General features: G+C 38.1%; 1 protein-coding gene across 45 annotated transcripts in view; it reads left to right on the top strand.

Annotated features, from left to right (window-relative positions):
* Positions 1–22,486, top strand: part of TTLL5 (tubulin tyrosine ligase like 5) — a 277,235-nt gene that overhangs the window by 62,692 nt on the left and 192,057 nt on the right. For 29 of the 45 annotated variants that reach the window (XR_008961400.1, XR_008961417.1, XR_008961418.1 and 26 more), the window contains 7 exons: positions 2,379–2,460; positions 4,039–4,100; positions 5,187–5,281; positions 7,488–7,529; positions 13,948–14,061; positions 14,348–14,439; positions 20,936–20,998. Coding sequence is in view for 27 of the 45 variants with exons in the window: in XM_048220019.2 (XP_048075976.1) it covers positions 2,379–2,460; positions 4,039–4,100; positions 5,187–5,281; positions 7,488–7,529; positions 13,948–14,061; positions 14,348–14,439; positions 20,936–20,998 (550 nt within the window). In the remaining 18 variants the exon portion in view is untranslated. The remainder of the gene's footprint in view (positions 1–2,378; positions 2,461–4,038; positions 4,101–5,186; positions 5,282–7,487; positions 7,530–13,947; positions 14,062–14,347; positions 14,440–20,935; positions 20,999–22,486) is intronic. The other 16 variants (XR_008961409.1, XR_008961406.1, XR_008961404.1 and 13 more) reach the window with 1 other exon arrangement.

The raw sequence follows: 22,486 nt of genomic DNA, 5'->3' as shown, positions 1-22,486 counted from the left end.
CTGATACAAATGCTATTTTTTCATACCACTTACCATTGCCCCCCACCCCCACCCCGTCCAGTTCCAGCCTCCGAGAGGAGCTGGGCTTTGCACTGGGTTGTAACGCTATCCCGAACTCAGCCCACTTTAGATGGTCATAGATCCAAGCCTTGTGCACGTACAGGTACAGTCAGAGCCCAAACTGATTTTGAGATTCTTAGCATTGACGGGTTTCATGCACCTGAGTAAAAATTTTGTTGGCACTGTAAAGGGTGTTTTCTCTCTTTGGGTTATTTTTTATTTTTCTTCCCAGAATGTTAGTTCTTAGCCTTTCGGCTGAGATTCTTGGAATTTGCCTCTTAATTTGGGAAATAGTCAAATAACTATGTTGGCTGTTGAACGCAAGGTGTTTAAATAATGGGGCTCATTGGTTGTCATTCTGTTTTCAGTTTGTCTTGATTTGTGGTTGATTCTGCAAATCTGGTCACTGTGTGCATCAAGCATTATTCTTGCCCTGTTCCTTGTACTATTATTATTAATAATATTACCATTTTGTGAAACAGTTCAGTCCTGTGCTCTTGCTTGTGTAATGTTGACATGGACTTGCAGATTTTGAAAGTAAGTTTTCCTTTTTAAATGCCTTATTTAGTGCTATATCACAAAAGATTTTTTTTTTCAGATTAAGAGGGGAATATTCTGTGGGATGATTGAAGATTAGGTAAAATATTCAGAAGAATGTACTGGCCATAAAAGTTGTGAATTTGTTACCTAAAAGAGATAGGTGAAGGAGCTTTCTTTTCTTTACATTTTAAAGTACAGATAATTGGTTTTTGTGTAGTTACATGAAGGTAAATCCCATCTCAGACTCTCTTTTAGTTTGTGATTATATTTGCTAATTAAATTGAATCCTAAATAAGTACCATGGAAGCAAGTTGATTCATGACAACTTTTCCTGAGAGAAGAACTTGAATATGATTGTCTACTCAGTGTTGCACAAATAGGAATTTTGGATATAACATTGAGCATACAAGTGGTTGACAGATGGTGATTAATAGAGAAGATAAAGGAAATGACAGGATGCTAAAGAAATACCAGAGACAGAAATGAATTTCCCCCAGTTACACAGTGAATAAATGATAGAGTCATGAGAAGGATCCAAGTCTCTAGATTCCCCTTCTAGGATTCTTGGTCGCATATCAGACCTCCTCTTCAGAAGACAGTCTTTGGCACCACCCTTCTAGAAACTTACATTTACTTTTCTGTGTTTTTGAGAGGATTGAAAAATGGGAGAATCCTCCTTGAAGTAAAGACCATTTACTTACTGTTTCAAAATGAGTTTCTGGAAGATACCTGGTTGTGTTCTGTAGGTATGAGCTGTGGCCTGTGACCTCTGGTTGAACTGTAAGGAAGCTCGTCTTTTCTCTTGGAAAGAGGATGTAGATAGTTTATTTGAGGGACACGGAGTGGGAAGTTTGAGAATGAGGGAGGCTTCTGAAAGTCAGATATATTTGATCTATGTATACCAAAGATGACTGTGGGAGAGGGTCTCATTAATGATAAGAGTCAAGGTTACCAGCTGAGGTTCCAAAGTTAGTGTCATATTACCCCTGCATCCTGGGAAAAAGCCTGCTTATGGTCTTGGATTGCTCTTTGCAACAGTTGAGGAGCTAAGGAAGAATCAGTAAAGAATCCAGAAACCATGGAGATTTTGGTCTCTTGCTCCTTCCCTTTTTCAGTGATACTAGTGGTACAGGATGGCTTGTCACAGTTCTGCTCTGTCTGCCACGGGCTCCCTCCTTTCTCCTCTGTCTTTCTATGTTGGGCCATTCTACTTTATTTTCTGTCTTCAAAGGGAAATTGAAACCATAGGAGGGGGGAGGGAGAATAAATATATTTTACACTTAGATATCTTCTTGACCCAGACTGCAAAGGCAAGATCTTGGTTTAGGAAAATGCAATGGAAGGGCCCCAGGGAGATTCCTCCAGTAGATTTTTCTGTTTTCAGAAGATGGTGGGATAATCCAGAACAAACCCAAGCAGCTTTGTTGTTGGATGCACTTGTTGCATTCCCGTTACCAACATTTTTTTTTTTAACCATATGCACAGCAGAATCATGCTAACTTTTAGAGGTCAGGTCACTTTCTGTGTAGAACTCAGGAATGTCAATAGAGTGGATGATAAAAACAGTGGACTTGTATAACAGTGTTATCTCATTATCTCTAGAGTTTGATTAATTTCTCTTGAACTTGAAAGATTCTCTGCTTCTACTTCCACTCATTACTTATACTCACCAAATTTCTAGGCCCCTTGTGGAAGTTGATTGGATACAGTCTTCCAGATTTTTGTTCAGCTGTAACACAGAAAGTGATCTTGTGTATTGTGTTATGTTGTATTTCTAGAACTCTATGGCTTTGATGTGCTCATAGATTCTACTCTGAAGCCATGGTTGTTGGAAGTAAATCTCTCCCCTTCTTTGGCCTGGTAAGTAGTCTGTTCCATCAACTAGAAAAGGACAAGCCTTCAATGAGTAGCACTAAAACACTTTTTTTTTTAAGTCATTTCTCTTGGCACTAGATTTTTAACCCTAGTTATTAGATAGAAATGACTAGAATTTCTAAATTTGAGGGATTTGTGACATGTGGTTAACTTCCAGATGGTAACCATGAATCCCTATCTTACTAGTCAATTTGTGATCTATGATAACTGTCTTCTTGAGTTCCTACAGGATGCTTCTTGTGTTCATTTTTATTTCCAGTTCTCTCTCTCTTTCTCTCTTTTTAACTTTGTAGGTGTTCTGCTAAGGCTAAAGAAATACATGAGGTATCATATTTCCTTTATTACTAAAGGTTTATACAGGCTCAAATCCACATATACTGTAAAGGTATAGAGCTGGGCCTAGGGTAGTATATATAATATTTGGTCCTTTTACCCTTTCCATATTCTGGCATGCATCTAAGATTAGAGTCTAAAAACTTCAGACAATCTTTAAAAAAATTTTTTTTAACCTATCTCTTGTTTAGAAGAAGTAAAGAAACATATTTTTCAATACCAGAAGGGATTGTGCTTATATCTGCAGCTGTAGCCAGAGTTCCTATTAGCCATATACTTCTCTAAACAGCTAGAGAACCCTAGAGATTTATGCTAGAGACCACCCAGTGGCTGCATTTTTAAGGATGAAAAATGTTGGCAAAATGCCAAGTAATCAAATAAAGACAGATTGACTGCTTCATGGGGTGGGAGTTCAGCTTAACCCCAATAGTAAGGTATAGAGCTAGATATCACAGAGATGCTTCAGATGTTGGACTACTCTTTTGTTAAGTCAGCTCTTTGGAGTTTGCCCAGCCAGGTGCATCATACGATGTTAGAGATCCCCAGAATGATGCAGTGGTCCAGCAGCCAAAGTAATCTGGTTCATGGAGGAACACCTCAACACCAAAGCCAATACGACAGTCACTGCCACAGGGAGGCTTCCAGCTTTCAGTTCATGTTTCTGTTTCCATGTGGGTTCCTGCTGCATCATCTGGTGATATTTTGGTATAACCTGTATTTTTTTTGCCCTCATTCACAAACCTAAAAGCTTAAGAAGATTGATTTAGAACAGAAAATGAGGCCTTAAAGAAAGTGCAAAGAAGACCAGAGTTTCTTCTCTTGTGTGTGAATGTGATTTGACTATTGTAGCAGTAAAAAATAATTTGAATGGTGGACACACTCATAAAAGAGCATATTATAAGTCTAAGCCTCTAAAATCCACAGTGATAATGAAGCAATATTCTTGACTTGTACACAGTTTGAATTGCACAAGACCTTCTGGAATAAAAAGATTGCATGTCAGGGAATCAGCTTTGGTGCTCGACCTGCCCCACAGAGGATGAGTTTAACAGTGGGCTTTTATTTCTAGTATTTTTGCCCAGATTTCTTTTTCCTTTTCCATGGATTCGATGTGCTTTATGTGTTGCTTCTCATCGACATTTGGAAGCCCTGCTGTATTGAGGCCCATTAGGGGTAGTTATTCTGTTAATCTATAACTATCGATTGTCCTTGCTTTCTCTCTTCTACTAGTGATGCACCCCTGGACCTAAAGATTAAAGCCAGTATGATTTCAGACATGTTCACTGTTGTAGGTGAGTAGTAGTGTTTGCTGAAGACTCACATAAAAGTTAACCAGAGCATCCATTTTGTCAGGCTGGTCTCGAGGTGTTGCCAACTGGCAGTTCCTAAGCCATGCTGAATGTTTTGTACTGAAAAATTATATTTTCAGGCAAGTGTTTATATGTTTCTACTCCCCCTGGCTCCATCCTGTCCTGAGGCTGAACCACAACTAGGGCTGAGACCTAATTCCTGGGGCACTGGCTGTAGAAGCTTTGTTACAGAGGAGACCGGCTGTATTTCCACTAGGCCGTCTCTGCTGGTGTCAACATGGCCCTGCCTGTAATAGTTAGAACTGAAGGCAGCTCAACGACGAAATCCCTTTTTGAGTAGATAAGCCAAAACTCTGAAGTGGAGATGGGCAGTCGGGTGGGTATATTGTGGGTTTGTTGTTGTTTCCTAAGTTCTCTAAAAAGGCATGACAGAATATGTTTGAAATGAGCTAGTACTTGGTGTACCAGCAAATGCTGTAAAACTTAGCCACTCTAGTCTCCCTGGATGGGAATTTGCTTCTTTTCAGGAAGTCAGTGAACTGAGGGCACACCTAATTTCTTAAGCCATAGATAACCCGAGAAGCCCACTTTGAAAGGTGCCAGGAGACCGCCTTCAGCTGTTCCAGAAGTAGATCTTGTATGACAGGACAGGACCCCTCACCTGCTTTTGGGTTCACCCAGTAAAAACAACATTACCAGTCACCCTCTAGGAGGCCACTTTAAAATAACTTGTTTTTATAAAGAACTGTGTATTTTTAAATGGTGGTTTGTATTTTTACTCTGACGTTCATCAAAAATCCACATCTCTTTTTCAATCAGAATCAGCTCCCCAACAAGAAAGGTTGATTTATCTGCATATTTTCCATTCTTGTGCTGTCCAGTTTTGGTGGTTTGAAGTTCGAGTGGAGTTGTGTGTCTGAGAGAGCCATGCCTAATCCTCCTGAGGATGGATTTCTGTAATATTTATGACCGTGAAACTGAGTTTGTATATCTAAAAGAAAAGGTACAGCTAAACCTGCTAATTTCTTAGAAAATGGCGGGTTTTAATGTTTGCCATTCCCCATTCAGGATTTGTGTGCCAGGACCCTGCCCAGAGGGCATCAACCCGGCCAATTTATCCCACCTTTGAGTCTTCCAGGAGAAACCCTTTCCAAAAACCTCAGGTAAGCAAATTCAGCAGCAGGGACCCCAACGAGGCTTAGTGGCAAGGTAGCTGATGTAAATAAGTGAGCTGAAGCACTATGCATATGACGCCACTTAGAGCAGGAGAATTTGGGGATCATTCCAGACGGGAGGCCGTTATATTCAGCTGTGGCTGTTAGCATATGCTTTCAATGCTTTCAAACCAACTTATTCTCTGCTTTATGTTTTCCTTTTCTTTTGCCTTCTTTTTTCATTATCTGTCCTTTTTTCTTTTTAAAATCACCTGTTTTTTCCCTCAAATTGATATGCTCATAAACAAGGCACAGAGAGGGAGCCTACAAATGCCTAGTCATTACTCTGCTACATTCTTTTTGATCTTCAGGCTAGCTTTGTAAAGAAGATGCTTGATTGAAATAATATCATCTCTATAAGCGCTCAGTGATCGTGAGGTGTTAATTGAGGTTAAATGAGATAAATGCCTATAGACTCCTGTGCGTGTCTGAAACGTCACTTATCAAGCGTTGCTCCGGTCTTTGTGTCCCCTGCATTTGTGTTCCAGTTAAACCAATCAGCTCACCGTTCTGCCTGCTCATTCCATCATCTAATCCATCCCTGCCTGTCTAGACCTGGCTAGTTTCCACTTGTGTTTTTTCCCTTAATATTTCTTCTTATCTAAAAGGTCTCTTTTCCTGCTCTCTTCCCATCTAGATTGATGACCTTGCCTGCTCAGAAGTTTGGAGATCGTTTCCTATTAAATCCATCCCATTCTGTCATGACCTTTATTTTTTATTTCAATATGATGTACTTGTTCTCTAACGCATGGTTTTGGCATTCATCGATTTGTTGCTTTGAAATTGTCCAGTGTTCCCCCGCTAGACTGTAAGCTCTTTGAAGGCCGAAATAGCTGCTGTTTCCCCCTCCCTCCCCTTTCTGTTTCTTCTCCCCTCCATTGATTCCTCCTCCACTTCCCCTTCTCCTGCCACCGCTCATTCTCCTTTTTTCCTTTAGCTTGCTGGTCTCATTTCGAGTAGTGCTGTATCTGTCTGCCAAGCTCCTCACTCTCACTTACACAGTTATACTTCTAGCTTTTCATTAGAACAGGGTCTGCAAACTCAAATGCCTAGAGGGGCTGCAGGCAGACAATGGGAATGAGTAAGAGGGCCAGCCAGGTACAATACAGCTGAGAGGGACACGGCTGTGCCAGACCGGAGCCTGTGCCGCATATTGAAAAGGGGCAGCTGTTTGCTGCCGCTCAAGCTGATCATTGCCATACGTGTTGTCAGACCTTCCCACTGTCAAGAGAAATCAGAAGTCTTATTTTAAATATTGCCAACTGGTCCAGTTAAAGAAAAAATACTTTGCAGACCAAGCATAACATGTCTTTGAGCTAGATGCAGTCTGTGACCACCTGCTCTAGGACTGTCCCCTGTTAGTATTCGAGTTGCAATGTGGGACAGGGTGTCCTGGATTTTAAGGGGTACTGTTATCTTGGATTCGAAGGAAAGCCAGGCAGCAAGGTGGTTCTTGATCAGTACATCATCACAGATCAAAGGGTTTTCTTTAATTTTTAATAAGAAAAAGTAGGGGATTATTCTCGGTGTACTAGCAAAGCTGAATTTAGGCCATTACATTCCTTTGCAGACGGTTTCCTGCAGTATCTGTGGCAGGAGCCACAGGATCGTGTGTAAAAGATTGTGAATGTTGCTGTGCAGCTTTCACAGAGTTTCGGCCACGTTTACTCTGGGGTAGCTGTGTGTCAATCTTGGTTGAATTGACCCCTTCTCTTAGCCTGCCTCTCAGCCTTTATTGGCCACTCTTTGCAAATTGTAGAGAATCTGTCTGCCATTTGTTTTGCTAACTGGTAGGTCGTGGCATGACTTCATCCATAAGCTGCCTATAGGACACTTTTATTTAAAGGCTGAAGAAATTGTAGATTAACTCTGTGTATTCTGGAACAAATTTATCAGGTGGAGTAGTTGACTTCTGGATATGACAGTAGGATTGTGTGCTCCTGCTGAGAAGATGAAACTGGGGCAGATACACCGTAGAAGAAAGCGGTGTGAAGCGTAATAAATGCTCTGGTCTTACAAGCACAAAGTGTGGGGCTCTTGCTTTTGTTTTCTGCTAGGAGATCATCTCCTTTGTGAGATCATAGACGTAGGAGTTGGAAAACCTCGGTATGGTAGGAGAAGATAAGGCTTTATTCCATTTTTCTGTCTTTTGTAGCGTCCAGTGTCTGCACAGTTTCAGTCCTCAGATGCCAAACTGGTAAGTTCTGGATCATTTGGAGACTTTATTCAGATTCTTATTTCCAGCCCCCAAATGGAAAGCCTTTTAGCTTTGCTCTTTCACCGTCTGTGTTTGACGCACCTGCTTTTTGAACTTCAATAGCATATAGAGTAAGTGAAAATGGATGCACAGAGGTCTTTCCAGGTATAGAATACAAGAGTAGAGGCCGCAGGAATTTGTGAATCCTCTTTTTTCCTGGTAGTGATCACGTTGTGAAGGAGGCAGTTGGATTTAGCGGCGTATCTGTCGCTTTGACCAGAATATTCCAGGAAGGAAATATAGTTCACAGACACCCTTTCTTTCCTTCAGATGTCTTATGAAAGGTACTATTGTCAGTAGCTTCATATTGGAAACATTTTCGCACGGGGTATTGGGCTGCATTTGATTGTACATATTTCTCATACGTAGTGATTTGCAGTTTTATGCATCTTAGAACCTCGGCCATAATAAGTGTCTGAGATGCTACCTTTAAAAAAAAACTCAGAATATTTTATCTCCAGCTCCCAATGAACAGTATTTGTCCTCCTACTGTCCTTGTTAGGTGTATTTGAGATTAACTGTCATTTTCTTCTATGAAGATCTTTGTTTTCTTTTAAACATCTTGTTGAAGTGATTGGGTAGCAGTGAGGGTGCTGGTCCTGCTAGTTGATGCTTTGAAATGAGGGCTCTAGATGTTTCAGACGTACGTGTGCCCCTGCAACTAGTAGTTCTTCAGCAGGAAGCTCCAGGATATTTATTTTGGCCTTTGTACTCTCTCCTACAGTTGGCGGACAGCTTGGGAGCTTGAATTGTAACCCTCGTAGCTACTGTTTTTGACAAAGTGCTTTACATGGTTTATATGAGCCCAAGAAATGAAAAAAAGGTTTGCTGGTTGTCTTGTCTAGTGTTTGGTAAATGGTTAATGTGGTTCCATAATACAGGTTTTCGTGTTTAGTTGGTAGAATTAGAAACTGTAACGTTTAGTGTTTTATGTTTAGCAGGTACCTAGGTGTGCTAGCTGTTCTCCGTGGCAAAGAAACAGAAAACAAACAACAAAGCCCCAAAGCTGTTGGCTTCAAAGAGCTTACATTCTGAATACCTTTTAGGGATATCTACTCTTACTTCAGGAGAACGTTAAAAATGCTTAATTCATAATCTTCTGAATTTAATTCCAAAGTAGTGTCTTTGATATGTAATTCTAATCTTAACTTCCCTTCACCCGTTTTAATCGCTTCATCTGTCTAGCTCCAGTGGCTCGAATGGCCGTAGACTGCAATTCGTCTGTGGCCGAGCAAGGCCTCTCCCTCACGGTTGTGTAGTTGCACACTGCTCAGGTGACACAAAGTCTTTCTAGCTTTATTTGCCAACTTTATACACGTGGAATTCTTTAACTCTTCTTGTTCTTTACAGTGTTCTACTTGGCCGCCGTCTTTCTGTTAATGAAACGTTCTCAACTCCGTGGTAGTTTTGTCAGAGCTAAGTTAAAAATGAAAACAAGTTCTCTGCTCTGTCCCTGGACACTTCGTCAAGTTTTCTTTTTCTGTTGCTGTCAGATGGTGCAGTCACAGTTCTTTGCCTGTTGTCTGACTCTTCCTTTTTAATCCATTATTTCTATCTACATTTCTTGCTTCCCTTGAATGCCTGCTGTTCAAATTTCCCACTCATTAGAAATCACTTCTCAGGGTCCCAAGGCAGATGGCATGGTTTTGTGGAAAGCACACAGACTTTAGAGTCAGATAACCCCGGGTTCAAAGTTGCTCTGCCAGTAACTAACTAGCTGCTAGACTTTGGGCGAGTTCCCTTGCGTCTCTGAGGCTCACTACCCACATCTGTGAAATGAAGATAATACATATGTGGAGGTATGGTGCGAAAGAAACGATAAGGCATAGGTAAATATTTGGGATAGTTCTGGACACATAGTTTACCTTGGACACATAGGTCCCCTTCACACTTTTGGGTCCTGTTGATTTTCCTTTTACGCATTTGATGGCAGGTATTGGGAGTTGTTTCGATATCTGTGGCCATTCTTTTCACATTTGCTGTCATCTACAAATGCAAATTAGTTACTTAGTATTATCTTTTTATTTATCCATCCTCCTAGACATCAGTGAAGATTCTAAGTAATGCTCAATCAATACCCATTCTGAAAATCACTTCCTAACTTGATTCACTGCTATTTATCCTACATTACATCTTTTAACTCTTTTCAGTTTTTGTTGGTGTGTTTTCTTCATTATATTATGACCCTAAGCCCCAATTAGAGATATAATTAGAATAAAAATTTTATGAAATTTGTATAAATGCTTTTGTAAAACCCAAAGACATTAAATGTATTTGCTCTATTCCACCTTTTTTTGTAATTTTGTCCTAAAAATAAACATTTTAAAGCATGTTTTAAAATAAAGCAGTCTCCGTACTTACTCTTCATGAGCTCAGTAAACTCTAAATGTTTACGGATTTTTTTTTCTTTTAATATTTGTTCCATTATTTTGCTAGGGATTCAAGTTAGACATACCAGGAGGTAATCACCAGAAGCACACTTCTTACATTTTTGAAGATTGGTACCTCAGTTGTTTTTTTCTAATCCTCTGGTACCGCCTCAGTTCTTCATGGTTTTTCAAACATAATTGTAAGTGGTTTTGGTAAGTTTTTGTTTTGTTTTGTTTTTTTTAAAACCAATTTCCTTAATAACAAGATGCATGTCTCTCAGACCTGCTGACTTATATTTATTCCAAATCTCCAGATGTCGCATATCTCTTTTTGACTGTAACACAAGTCTACTTACTACTTTTTTATTTCCCTCCCCTGATTTCAAAGTATACTTCTGGTTATCAATTATATTTAGACCTTCTCCATTAGCCATTTTTTGTTTATTTCCCACCTAGATTTATTCATTTGTGGTCCGTTTTGTTCCTTTGATTTCATTTGATGGCATTAATTCATTTTGCTTTTTAAACTGGATTCTACCTTTTATTTTCTAGGTAACAAGATGCGTCACATACAAATCAAGCTGTTTCTAGTTCATTTGTTTCTAACACAGAATTCCAAACTTTGCAAAACCACATTAGGGCATTTTTGTTCTTCAGATGTGTTCTCTGTCAAACAGGTTTTATTCTTGCCCCTCAGTGATAGTATATTTGATGATACCTCACCTTTTTCATAGTCTGTGTTTTGTTCAGTTCTCATTGCTGGTACCTGCCAGTTTTCTTTAAGCTGAGAATCATTTTTCTGATTCAACATCTGTTTTTTACTACTTTTAGTGGAGACAGGTGTTTCCTCATCTCAGTGATTCTCAGTCAGTTCTTCCCTAGTAGTAAAGGTTCGATGTGTAAAGGTTTCTTCTCTGCAGATATTTCTAAATCATAAGTTGAACTAATGATAATTTTACATCTCTGATGCATGTTGCATGGCAGAATTCTGACCTAGGCAGTAGTTTGGCAGTTTAAAATCTATCTGAGCACTCAGTAGTTAAAATCCTGTGTCATCTAGACAGAGGCAGTGGTTCTCTCTAAATTCAGAAGAACTTTATTTCCTTAGTGCAGTCAGTCAGTCCCCTGCACTGATATGCATGAGATCAAAACCACAGAATGGCTTGCACTTGGAGTGTTTTGCTCTTGTTTTTGGCAGTCCTGATGGTCTTCCAAATCAGTCTCAACCCCCCCCCCCCCATTTTTTTTTTTTTTTTTGCTTTGCTTTTAATCTCCAGGTATGTCTTCTTGGCGCTCATAAGCATTTCTATCTCCTTTCTTTCTTTTTTCTTTGCTATCCTTTTCCTCTGCCTTTTCTCTCACCTGTGTCTATAATTCAGGCCACATTTCTTAATAGTTTATTTCATTAACAGATGTTGGTAGGATTCAACCAATGGTCTATGACAGTAATGCTCTGTTGTACCTATGTAGACACATGTCTGTGTAGTCCAGCACAACAGATATTATGCTGATAAAGACAATTCTCTCTGATCTCAAATTTATTGAAAAGCTGAGATTGGCGAAATACTTCTGACTTTCCAGTCTGTTATTTTTCAGCAGCTTCCCTGAAGACACAGAAGACCTGGGTGGATTTTGGAGAGGCATTTGAGATACATAGATGTCCGTAGCTACAACTTTTCATATCTCTCTCCCTCTTAGCCTTTTTAATAGTTTAGTTTGAGGTAAATAGGTGAAGAGATAAAAGGAGTTTCTAGCCATCTTTTTTTCCTCTGGGAGTAGCATTGACCTTTTTCTTCGCAGCCTGGTGATATTTGTGGCAATAAAAGAGTAAAGCCGTCAGCTTATGGAAGTTCACAGCTGGAGCGCTCACCTAACAAACACCATTACTCCTCAGCCCCTTCCATTTTCAAACCTCCTGAAGACCCCAGCCAGGAGCACCTCCTGAATTCCTCCATGCCTCACCCAGACAGCCCAGATAGCGCACAAGTAGCTAGAGTTAGAACTGTGGGCTGTACATAACAAAGGAGCGTTTGTGAACCTGTATGGGAGACAACTTTTTGAAAGTGACTTGGGAGAGAAGACAGAATATTGGGGATGTCAGTTCAGTGTTTCCAGGAGCAGGTTTAGATTAGTAGAGGAAGGTTGCAACATCACTGTAATCTCAGTCTCTGAAAGCCGGGAATATTGTTCCATCTCAGAGCAATTCCACAAGATGAAAATTAGGTCCTAAAAAAACAAAACAAAACAAAAAGAAAAAAAAAGAAAAAGAAAATTACAAAACCAATAATAAAAAAACAGACAAGAAAATGAACAACAAAAACAAAAGAAAGACAAAAAGCAAAAAAAAAATTTTTTTAAACAAAAATTGGGGGTGCCAATTAGATGTTATTCAATAGTGATTTGATCCATGTTCTTATAAATATGACCATGCATTTCTTTCTTTTTTTATTTTTTAGAGATTTATTTTATTTTAATGAAAGAGCATGAGCACAAGCGGGAGGGGGAGAGGGAGAATCTCAGTGAGACTCTGCATTGAGTGTGGAGCCTGATAGGAGGCTTGATCTCATGACCCTGAGATTGCAACCTGAGCCAAAACCAAGAGTCAGATGCTTAATTGACTGTGCCACCCAGGCGCCCCAATCATGCATTTCTTAAAACTATTCTAATAACTAATAACTATTTCCTAAAATATTTTTATTACTGACCTTTAATACAGATTTTACCTTATCAACATTTTTAAGTAAGTTTTTCTATTCTAAAATGCTTAATCTTTATTGTATCATTTAAATGAGTGCTTACTTCATATTCTCTCTTACATAATTTCAGAGGACGTTAAGGTACTCGTAAATAGTGTGAGTGATAAGGCAACTTGACCTTGGATAAGGCACTTGACTGCCAGTAGCTTTCTGATCAGAGCCGTGTCATCACATGTGAAATAAAGTATTTTTAGCCAATGATAAGTAGTGTATGAAATGAGAAAAGTCCTTAAAGCATCCAGTTAATATTTTGGCTTTTTAGTACTAAATTATCACTAAGTAAGCATTCACACTTTAAAAATTGTTTGAAAAGATCATATTACTTACATGATTCCCTTCCTAAATCTTTAAACTTTCCTCTTGCTTCTCCTTTCATCCCAACATGTACTGCTTAATGCATTCCCAGAGATTGGAAAGGAATTAAATTTTCCCCCCAAATCCTCTGCAAAGTTTAGTTCTACTAACCATGATTAATCTGCGTGTCAGCACATTCATTCATTTATTTCTTCATCAAGTATTTATCGATCTCTTACTCCAAGTACTGTTCTGGGTGCTGAAGATACCACCGGCAAAGCTAAACAAGTAAAAGTCGCTGCCTTATGTATACATGTCGTCCTTGATCGGGTTTCTTGAAGTCCAGCGCCTACAGTGTTTCCTTTGGTCACAGCTCTTTTCTGTGTCACTGATGACTCTTACCTCAATTTCCACCCTCCCCACACCCGAGTTCTAAAACATCTCCTGGCCCAATTTTCACCTGTGACATAGTAGATTGTTCCTTGGTTTTCTGTTTTATGTCTCATTTCTCCTAAGTCTCCTTCCCCACTGCTAAAAAAGAATATTGTTATTTACTGAAATAAATACACATTTAATCTTATATGGCATTTATTTTCAGACTTCTTCCATGTCTTTGAAAATGTCAAATGTATTCTAAAACCAGGATTAGGAATACGTACTGGATTAGAAAGTCATGTAGACATCCTTCTTGTTTTTCTGCTTGTTTCCCTCTCAACCCCATCGTGTTTTCCTTCTATTCTGTTTTCTCTTCTTGCCTTTGAGTCTACTAGCTTTCATTTATTTCCCAGGGTTTCAGGCTAAGAGAGTAATTACAGAAAATGGGCTTTGGATTTGAGCTTATCCATATTAGGGAAGATTATGATGTTGAGGGACTGAATAGAGAGAAATGAAAAAGATGATGAAAACATTTTGTTTGTTTCTGTTTTTCCTTCTCCTTAGCGTTCCCGTCCACTGTCTGCCAGTGATGCGGAAATGAAAAACCTTGTGGGCTCAGCCCGAGAGAAGGTGCCGGGGAAGTTAGGTGGTTCTGTGCTTGGTCTGTCAATGGAGGAGGTAAAGATAACTCCATTTCAGGCCTTTGTGGGCTAATAACACATGGTTCAGTGAAAATTAGTGAGTGATTTATAACGTTCATGACCAACTCATATCTTACATTGAAAAGAGAAAGATTCAAGATGGGAGAAACTTGTTCTCAGAAAACAACATTTAAGTGGAATTAATTTCTCCCTTCATGCTTCTTTCATGTTCATGGGTTGTAACTCTCTTCCTCTGCCCTATAAACACATGGATTGCAGTTTTCAAAATGGGTACTTACTTGATTTTCTCTTTCTCTATATAGATCAAAGTTTTACGGAGAGTGAAGGAAGAAAATGATCGGAGAGGTGGATTTATTCGCATATTCCCTACATCAGAAACATGGGAAATATATGGGTGAGGTGACTACCTTTTTTTTTTAAAATCTGTGCCTTAGGTCCACAGAATTGGGTTAATTGTGACACAGTGTTGTCATTGCTTCCCATGTGTGGTGTGAATATTACCAAACCCAATAACTAGAGCATTAACAGTAATTTAATCTACCTGTACATTAATCTTTTTAAAAAATCCCCCATCTCCTTTGTAATAGCCCCTTAACCCAGGGTTAGACACTTTTAAAAATTTTATGGTCGTCGTTACCTTGATTTGAAAATAAAGTAAGTTATAATAAGTTATGGTACCATTTTACATTTTACCAAAAGTGTATGAGAGTTCTGGTTGCTCCTCATCTTTATCAATACTTTGTATTGTCAGGCTTTTTAATATTAGGCATTCTAGTGGGCATGTAGTGTATCTCTCTGGTTTTAATTATTCGCTGATGAATAATGATATTGAGCCTTCATGTGCTATTGGCCATTTATGTTCTTTTTTTCCATTTTAAATTTATGATTTTTATTTTTTTGTTACGGTGTTATATATAAAGGACTCTTGATACAAGTCCTTTCTCAGATATTTATATTAAGAATATTAATATTTTCTCCAGGCCTGTGGGTAGCTTTTTCATCTTTTTTTTTTTTTAAGATTTTATTTATTTATTTGAAAGAGAGAGTGTGCATGAGTGGGGGGAGGGGCAGAGGAAAAGGGAGAGGGAGAGGCAGACTCCCCACTGAGTGCAGAGCCCTATGCAGGACAGGGCTCAATCCTAGGACCCCGAGATCATGACCTGAGCTGAAGTCAGGTGCTTAACCAACTGAGTCACCCAGGTGCCCCAAGCTTTTTCATTACTATAACGGTGACTTTTAAAGACCAGAAGTTTTAAATTTCAGTGAAGTCCAGTTGACCAGATTTTTAAAAGATGTATGCATTTTGTGTTTCCTGTCTAGGAAATTTTTGCCATCCCCAACAGCATAAAGCTTTTTCTCTTATGTTTTCTTCTGGAAGTTTTACAACTTTGGCTTTTATATTTAGGTCTGGGATAGTATTGATTTAATTTGTGTATATGGTGTGAGGTAAGGGTTGAGGTTCATTTCTTTTCATATGACGTAGGTTTATTTCAGCACCATTTGTTGAAATTACCCTATTGAATTACCTTGGCATCTTTGTTGAAAATTAGTTCAGATATATGTGTGGGTCTGTTTCTGGACTTTATTCAATTTCACTAATCTGTTTCGATTACTGTAGCTTTATAGTAAGGGTTGAAATTAGATCGTGTAAATCTTCCAACTTTTTAAAAGTTATTTCGACTAAAAATAAATAAATAAAGTATTTTGACTATTTTGTGTCCTTTGTATTTCCCAAGACATTTTAGAATTTCCTCATCAGTTTCTACACAAAAGCCTCCTGGCTCTTGATAGAGATTGCATTGAGTTTATAGATTAATTTTGGGGCAGTGGACATTTTAACAATATTGAATTTTCCAATCCATGAACATGATATAGGTCTCCATTTATTTAGCCTATCTTTTTTTGCTGTTTTTTGACTTTTTAAGTTTTTATTTTAATTCCAGTTAACATACAGTGTCGGGGCGCCTGGGTGGCTCAGTCGTTAAGCGTCTGCCTTCGGCTCAGGTCATGATCCCAGGCTCCTGGGATCGAGGCCTATATGAGGCTCCCTGCTCAGCGGGAAGCCTGCTTCTCCCTCTCCCTCTGCCCTGCTTGTGTTCCCTCTCTCGCTGTCTCTCTGTCAAATAAATAAATAAATAAAATCTTTAAAAACAAACAAACCAAACAAAAAACATACAGTGTCAGACTGGTTTCAGGTGTACAATGTAGTGATTCAACAGTTCCATACACCATCCGGTGTTCATCACGACAAATGCACTTATTTACGTCTTCCTTTATTTTTCTTAGCAGTGTTTTATAGTTTTCAGTGTAAAGTCTTAAATATGTTTTTTTTTAACCCGTCACTTAGTATTTTGTGCTTTTGAATGGTATTATAAATGTTATTTTTTAAACAGTTTTACTGAGTTATAAACTGTATATATTTTAAGTGTATAATATGGTAAGTTTTAACACAGGTATATATCTGTGAAACTATCACGAAATCAACATAATGAACATATCCATAACCTCTCAAAGTCTTCTTGTACCCCTTTGTAATTCCTCTCACATGCCCCCCCCCCCCAGCCCTTCCTTGCCTATCCCTGTCCCCAGGCATGATCTGCTTTCTGTTACAAAGGTGAATCTGCATTTCCTAGCATTTAATACAATAGAATTCTACAGGTTGTTCTCTTATTTGTTGGGTCTTTTTTTTTTACTTTATTATTATAAAATTATTTTTAGATTCATACATGTTGTATCTTATATCAGTGGTTTAATTCCTTTTTATTGTTGAGTAGCATTCTGTTATAGGCATATGCCAGAATTTGCTTATCATTCATCTGTTGATGGACATTTTGGTTGTTTCCAGTTTTTGATTATTACAAATAAAGCTTCTTTGAAAGTTTATATACAAATTTTTATATGGACATGTGCTTTCACTTCTCTTGGGTAAATACCTACTTGTGGAATGAATGGATCATACTGTTGTATGTTTAACTTTTTAAGAAACTGCCACACAGTAGGGCATCTGGGTGGCTCAATCGGTTAAGCATCTGCCTTCGGCTTAGGTCATGATCTCAGGGTCCTGGGATCAAGCTCCGCATCGGGCTCTCTGCACGGTGGAGAGTCTGCTTCTCCCTCTCCCGCTCCTCCTTGCTTGTGTTCCCTCTCTCCCTGTCTCCCTCTGTCAAATAAATAAAATCTTTACTAAAAAAAAAAAGAAATTGCCACACTGTTTTCTAGAGTGGTTGTACATTTTACATTCCCATAATAAGTGTACGAGACTTCCAGTTCCTCCACATTCTCACCAACAGTCGGTATGGTCAGTTTAATTTTAGCTCCTTAGGAGGTGTGTAGTGATAGCACATGTGATTTCATTTGCATTTCCCTAATGACTAATGTTGAGCATCTTTTCATGTGCTTATTTGCTGTTTGTATGTCTTTGATGATCAAATATTTTGCCCATTTTTAAATGAGGTTATTTGTCTTCTTAAAATTAAGTTGTGAGAGTTCTTTGTATATTCTGGATATTCCTTTTTTCTTAGCACTTGCAAAATGTTGTTCCATTATCTTTTGGCTTGCATTTTTGTGACAAGAAGCATGCGGTAATTCTTATTTTTGTTTTTTTGTGCATGATGTCTTTTTTTCCCTCAGCCTGCTCTTAAGATTATTTCTTTATGACTCATTTTCAACAGTTTGTTTATTGTATATATGCCTTGGTGTCATTTTTTTCATGTTTCTTCTTCTTCTGGGATTTGTTGAGCTTCTTGGTCTGTGGGCTTATAGTTTTCATCAAATTTGGAAAACTTTTGGCCATTATTTCTTCACATATTTTTTTTCTATTTCCTTCCTCTCCTTTCTCCTTTCGGGACTCTGGTTACATGTTAATTGGTTGATACTATACTATAAGTCTGGCTCTGCCAGTTTTTTTTAGACTCTTTTTCTTTCTTTATTTTGGATGGTTTCCTGTTTCTCTGTTTCTAAATTCATTCATCTTTTTGTCTGCAGTGTCAAATCTTTTATTAATTCCATCCAGTGAAATGTTCATTTCAGTTACTTTATTTTTCAGCTTTAGAATTCCACTGTTTCTCTTTGTATCTTCTTTTTGGTTTTTTTTTCCCCATTATTTTCATGAGTTTTTAGATTCTTGTGCATATATTATAATATTTATAGTAGCTGTTTTAAAATCTTTGTTATTCTGTTATCTGTCATTTCTGAGTCTGTTTCTATGAACTGATTTTCCTCTTGTTTCCATTTTATTTCTCCACATGTACAGTGATTTTTTAAAATTGGATGCTGGACATATAAATGTATTGTTAAGTGGGTTTTATTGCCTTTAAATGCTTTTAAAGGTTTTTTTGGTCTGATAGTTAAGTTACTTGTAGATCAGTTTAATCTTTTTCAGGCTTATTTAAAAACATTTTAAAAAATTTTGGTTTAATTAACATACAGTGTTATATAGTTTCAGGTGTATAATGTAGTGATTCATCAGTTCTACACATTACTCAGTTCATTTAAAAACATTTTTCTGATTTGTCGAGGATAGCTTTTTGTTTAGATCTAGGAAAGTTTTACTATTAAAGACTCTTTGGAGATGTCTGTTAAATGAGCCCCATATTCAAGGAGATTTCTCCATTCTGGCTGGTGGGAACCAATCAATTTGTAGCTCTGGATGAATTCTGGAAAGTACTCAGCTTATACTTTCTCCTTAATGTTCTTTACCTTGTCACTTGCTCTTTGCCCAGCCTTGTGGACTTTTACCCCTGTGCCCAAGGAGATTTGTGTTCACCCAAAGACTCAGAGTCTCTTGTGATGCTTTTTCTTTTATTACAATAAGGTTGAGAGTCTCTGTACTTATTTATAGTTAACACATTTCTCTTCCGCTGGTGATTGGCTTTTGATGTAATTGGGATATTAGCGATTCTAAGGATAGAGCTAGAACTTAGAAGAATAAAAGAAAGTACCCATTTTGTGTTTGTTTTGTTTTGAAAATCCAGCTGTTCATAGAGAAATCTTCCTTTCATCTTGCAAAATATTCTGTCAGTGTAATTATAACTTACAAAGACCTAAGGAACAACAGAAAGATATTGCTTGGGTTTTCTTTTGATATGTTTTTGAAGAATTTAAATATTTGCAGTTCCTAGAAACGTATCTTCTAATTAATGAAAGTAGAAACCTCTACTCTTGAGTATTTCAAGAGATAGGACCTTAATTTAAGTGCCTTTTCTAAGGAACCAATTACAGGTAATGTTGGGGTCTCTTACAGAGTCCAATAATGATTGGTTTGGTTTTACTGGTTTGGTTCTGAACCAATGTAAATAAGACAAAGACTAAGAGAGATGGAGGCCAAAATAACTCCTTTACTGATAAAGTTTAGGTTGGGAGACTAGATTATATCTGTCTACAAGCAAACACACTTTTTGTTGAACTTCTGATATGGACAGATTTACATGCCCATTTGTAGGCAAGGTTAGACTGGGCTGTGTGGGAGGAGCACCTGACCCTATGGGACCAGCAGAGGATATGTACCTCCTAAGGGGAGATTGTCTCCCAACAGAAAAATGGGAGCTACTCATTGACACATTTCTATTTATTCTTCCTAAATTACCAATCTGGTAAGTCATTCTACCTCTCCTGGGTCTCTGAGAAAAGAGGCAGAGTAAGGCCAAGAATATTAAACGAATTGAGCTGTCTTCATGTAGAGTGGGGAAGATGTATTTATCTATGGATGAATATGCCTTTTTACTAATATATATTTATTGAGTATCAGCCAGGTGTCTAGCACTATGCTTGGTGCTTTGGAGTATAAAACCAATATTAGATGGGATCCCTGGCATTGGAGAGGTAACAGTGGGATTATGGAGAAATTATTTATACCTATAATAAAAATAGCTCATTTGTATGTCCCTTTGTCATTATAACGTACTTCATGCACATCATTGTTATTCCCATTTGAATGATACAGAAAGTAAGGCTCAGTAAGGTAATGTGACTTGTCCATGATCACACAGGGGGATTTGATTCAGGTTTTCTGATTCTAGATCTGACTTTTTTCTTGCTGTATCATGCTGCTTTCTAAGAAGAAAAATTTTCCTCTGTGAGACAGCGTATGACAGGTCCCTCCTCGGGCATACAGTGAAGGCCAAGATAGTTCAGACAAAGGCGCTTCTATAGTCCAGCCCCAGTCCTTCAGGGGAGGCTGTGTGCAACAGACCGGACTTGAACTGCTTCTGGAAAGGTGGATCGTGGATAAGTGGAGAGGGTGTGAGGAGGTGTCCAGACCATGGCAAAGGGCATTGGGAAGTGTGGTGTGAGAGGATATTAAGGGAGCTTGTTTGGCTGTACGGCAGGATCAGTGTTGAGGAACCGTCTGGAGAAAGTGTGAAGGAATTGGTTGTGTAGTTTATCCAACTTTTGAAAGCTTGGAAAGAAAGAGTATGCCTCCTGCAGTAAGCGTCAAGGAGCCACTGAAAGCTCTTGAGAAATAACATGATTGAATCCATCTTCTGTCTACATTTTCACACCCTTTATGCATCTCTCCATTCCCAGCTTCATTTGATCTCTCTCTTAGTTATATATGATTTTTGGTGGTGGCTTTCTTTTGACCGTATTTTCTGAATTTAGTGTGTCACTCTTTACTAATCCAAGAACTCCTGTCATTTCTTTCTTTTTACTTTCTCAATTAACTCCTCCATTTATCCTTTTCATTTTATTGTATCTGCTGCTGCTGTGGTATTTTATAATTTTAATTTAAGCAACTTTCTCTTCCTTTGCCGCTTTAGAGAACCATACATTTCTTTAGAAACTGTATATAAGTAACCTATCCCTTCTGTGCTTGATTCATGGCTTTATTTCCATATTTTTTCCCTTCAACCGAACTTAAGAAATAGCCAGTTTCGTTCTTTGTCTTTCAGGTCCTACCTTGAACACAAGACCTCCATGAACTATATGCTGGCAACACGTCTCTTCCAGGACAGGTGGGGATTTGCTGATCTTGTAAATTTGCTAATCTTATAAGATCACTAAATCATGTGATAAGGAGAAAGTACATACAAAAGAAGGAAAGAAGCTATATATATATAAAAAAAAAGTCTTTTGTAAAATCTCTGCTAAAAAGGGCCTTGCAGAAAGCACAATATCATACCTCATTGTTCCAGAATTCATTAACTCGTAGCACTTTGTACTGTTTCTAGAGGCCATAAATTAAACCATTACAGTCTTTAAACAATCTTAACAAATGCTCTGAACTTTATTCTACTTAAAGGAAGACCCGTACTCTGTGCCTTTTTACGTTAGACAGAATTTTAACAGACATGATCATCTGTTTTTCTAGACTAGAAGAGATGAGAAGGATCAGATTAGGAAAGGTAGAGCAGGGCGGTGATTCACAAAATAAATATACCAGGAGTTGTAAAAAAATGACAACTGTGATAACCTCAGTACAAGGGAAGATAGGATAGAATGATGGAAAATGGACATTGAAATTCAAATTCAAATAGCACAGCAATCAGGCACTACTTAGTGCCACATACTTTTGTTGCCCCTAAGACATGATTGTCTTGCAGTACAGCTTAGTAATTGACTATCAAAATAAGGAACCTTAGTTATTTAGAGCAATTTATGTTATTTTCAGGGTACATGTGCTTATTCACAGGATGCTTAAAACAGATACCCAGATTTTAGCCATTTCTTAAAATTTCATGATCTATTATCAGGAAATATATGGGATTTGCCGTTTCTTCCTTAAATTTGTGGTTATTACCATTGATGGAGTAATTACACTGCTTAGCTTCTAATGAAAGAGACCTTCAGATTCACTTAGAAGACATAGAAGCTCAGTTCTCTCTGTATAACCTGTTTTTTTTTCTCCTCCGCCACCATCCTAGAACCTTTTACAAGGCTCCTTTATCTTTAGAGTTCAGGTATTTTACCAAGATGTGTTCTAGTGTGGTACTTTCATTATTTTGATTTTTCTGTGAGTGAGTCATTTCACTCTGAAGATTTAAGTCTTCCGTCTGTGGAAAATATTCCCCTCATCCTCTGCTTCCTCTCCTTGTGGAACTTCTGTTAGATGAATTTTGGATCTTTTGCTATATACTCCATGGCTTTTTGGGTTTTGTTTTTGTTTTTGTTTTTGTTTTGGGTGTTTGGGGGGGTTTTTTGCTTTTTTTTGCCTTTTTTCTCATTCTTTTGATCATATGGTTTCTTAGCTTTAAATTCTGGGAGGTTTCTTGAACTTTTTCTTCTAAAATTTTAAGTTGATCTGCAGCTCTATCTATTTTGTTATTCAGTACCAGACAGGAGAGGGTTGTTCAATTTACCTTTTAAACTTTGGCAAGTATGATTTTTGAATCATATTTTTGATTTCTGATTAGTTTTTAGAGTACATGGCTATAATATTAAAATGGTTCTGGTACCATTTCCAGTGTGGTAGGCGGGTTCCCCCACAGCACCAAGCAATTGCC

Source organism: Ursus arctos, unplaced genomic scaffold, assembly GCF_023065955.2.
Source record: "Ursus arctos isolate Adak ecotype North America unplaced genomic scaffold, UrsArc2.0 scaffold_25, whole genome shotgun sequence".
Lineage (NCBI taxonomy): Eukaryota > Metazoa > Chordata > Mammalia > Carnivora > Ursidae > Ursus > Ursus arctos.
This window is presented reverse-complemented; position numbering and strand designations above follow the sequence as displayed.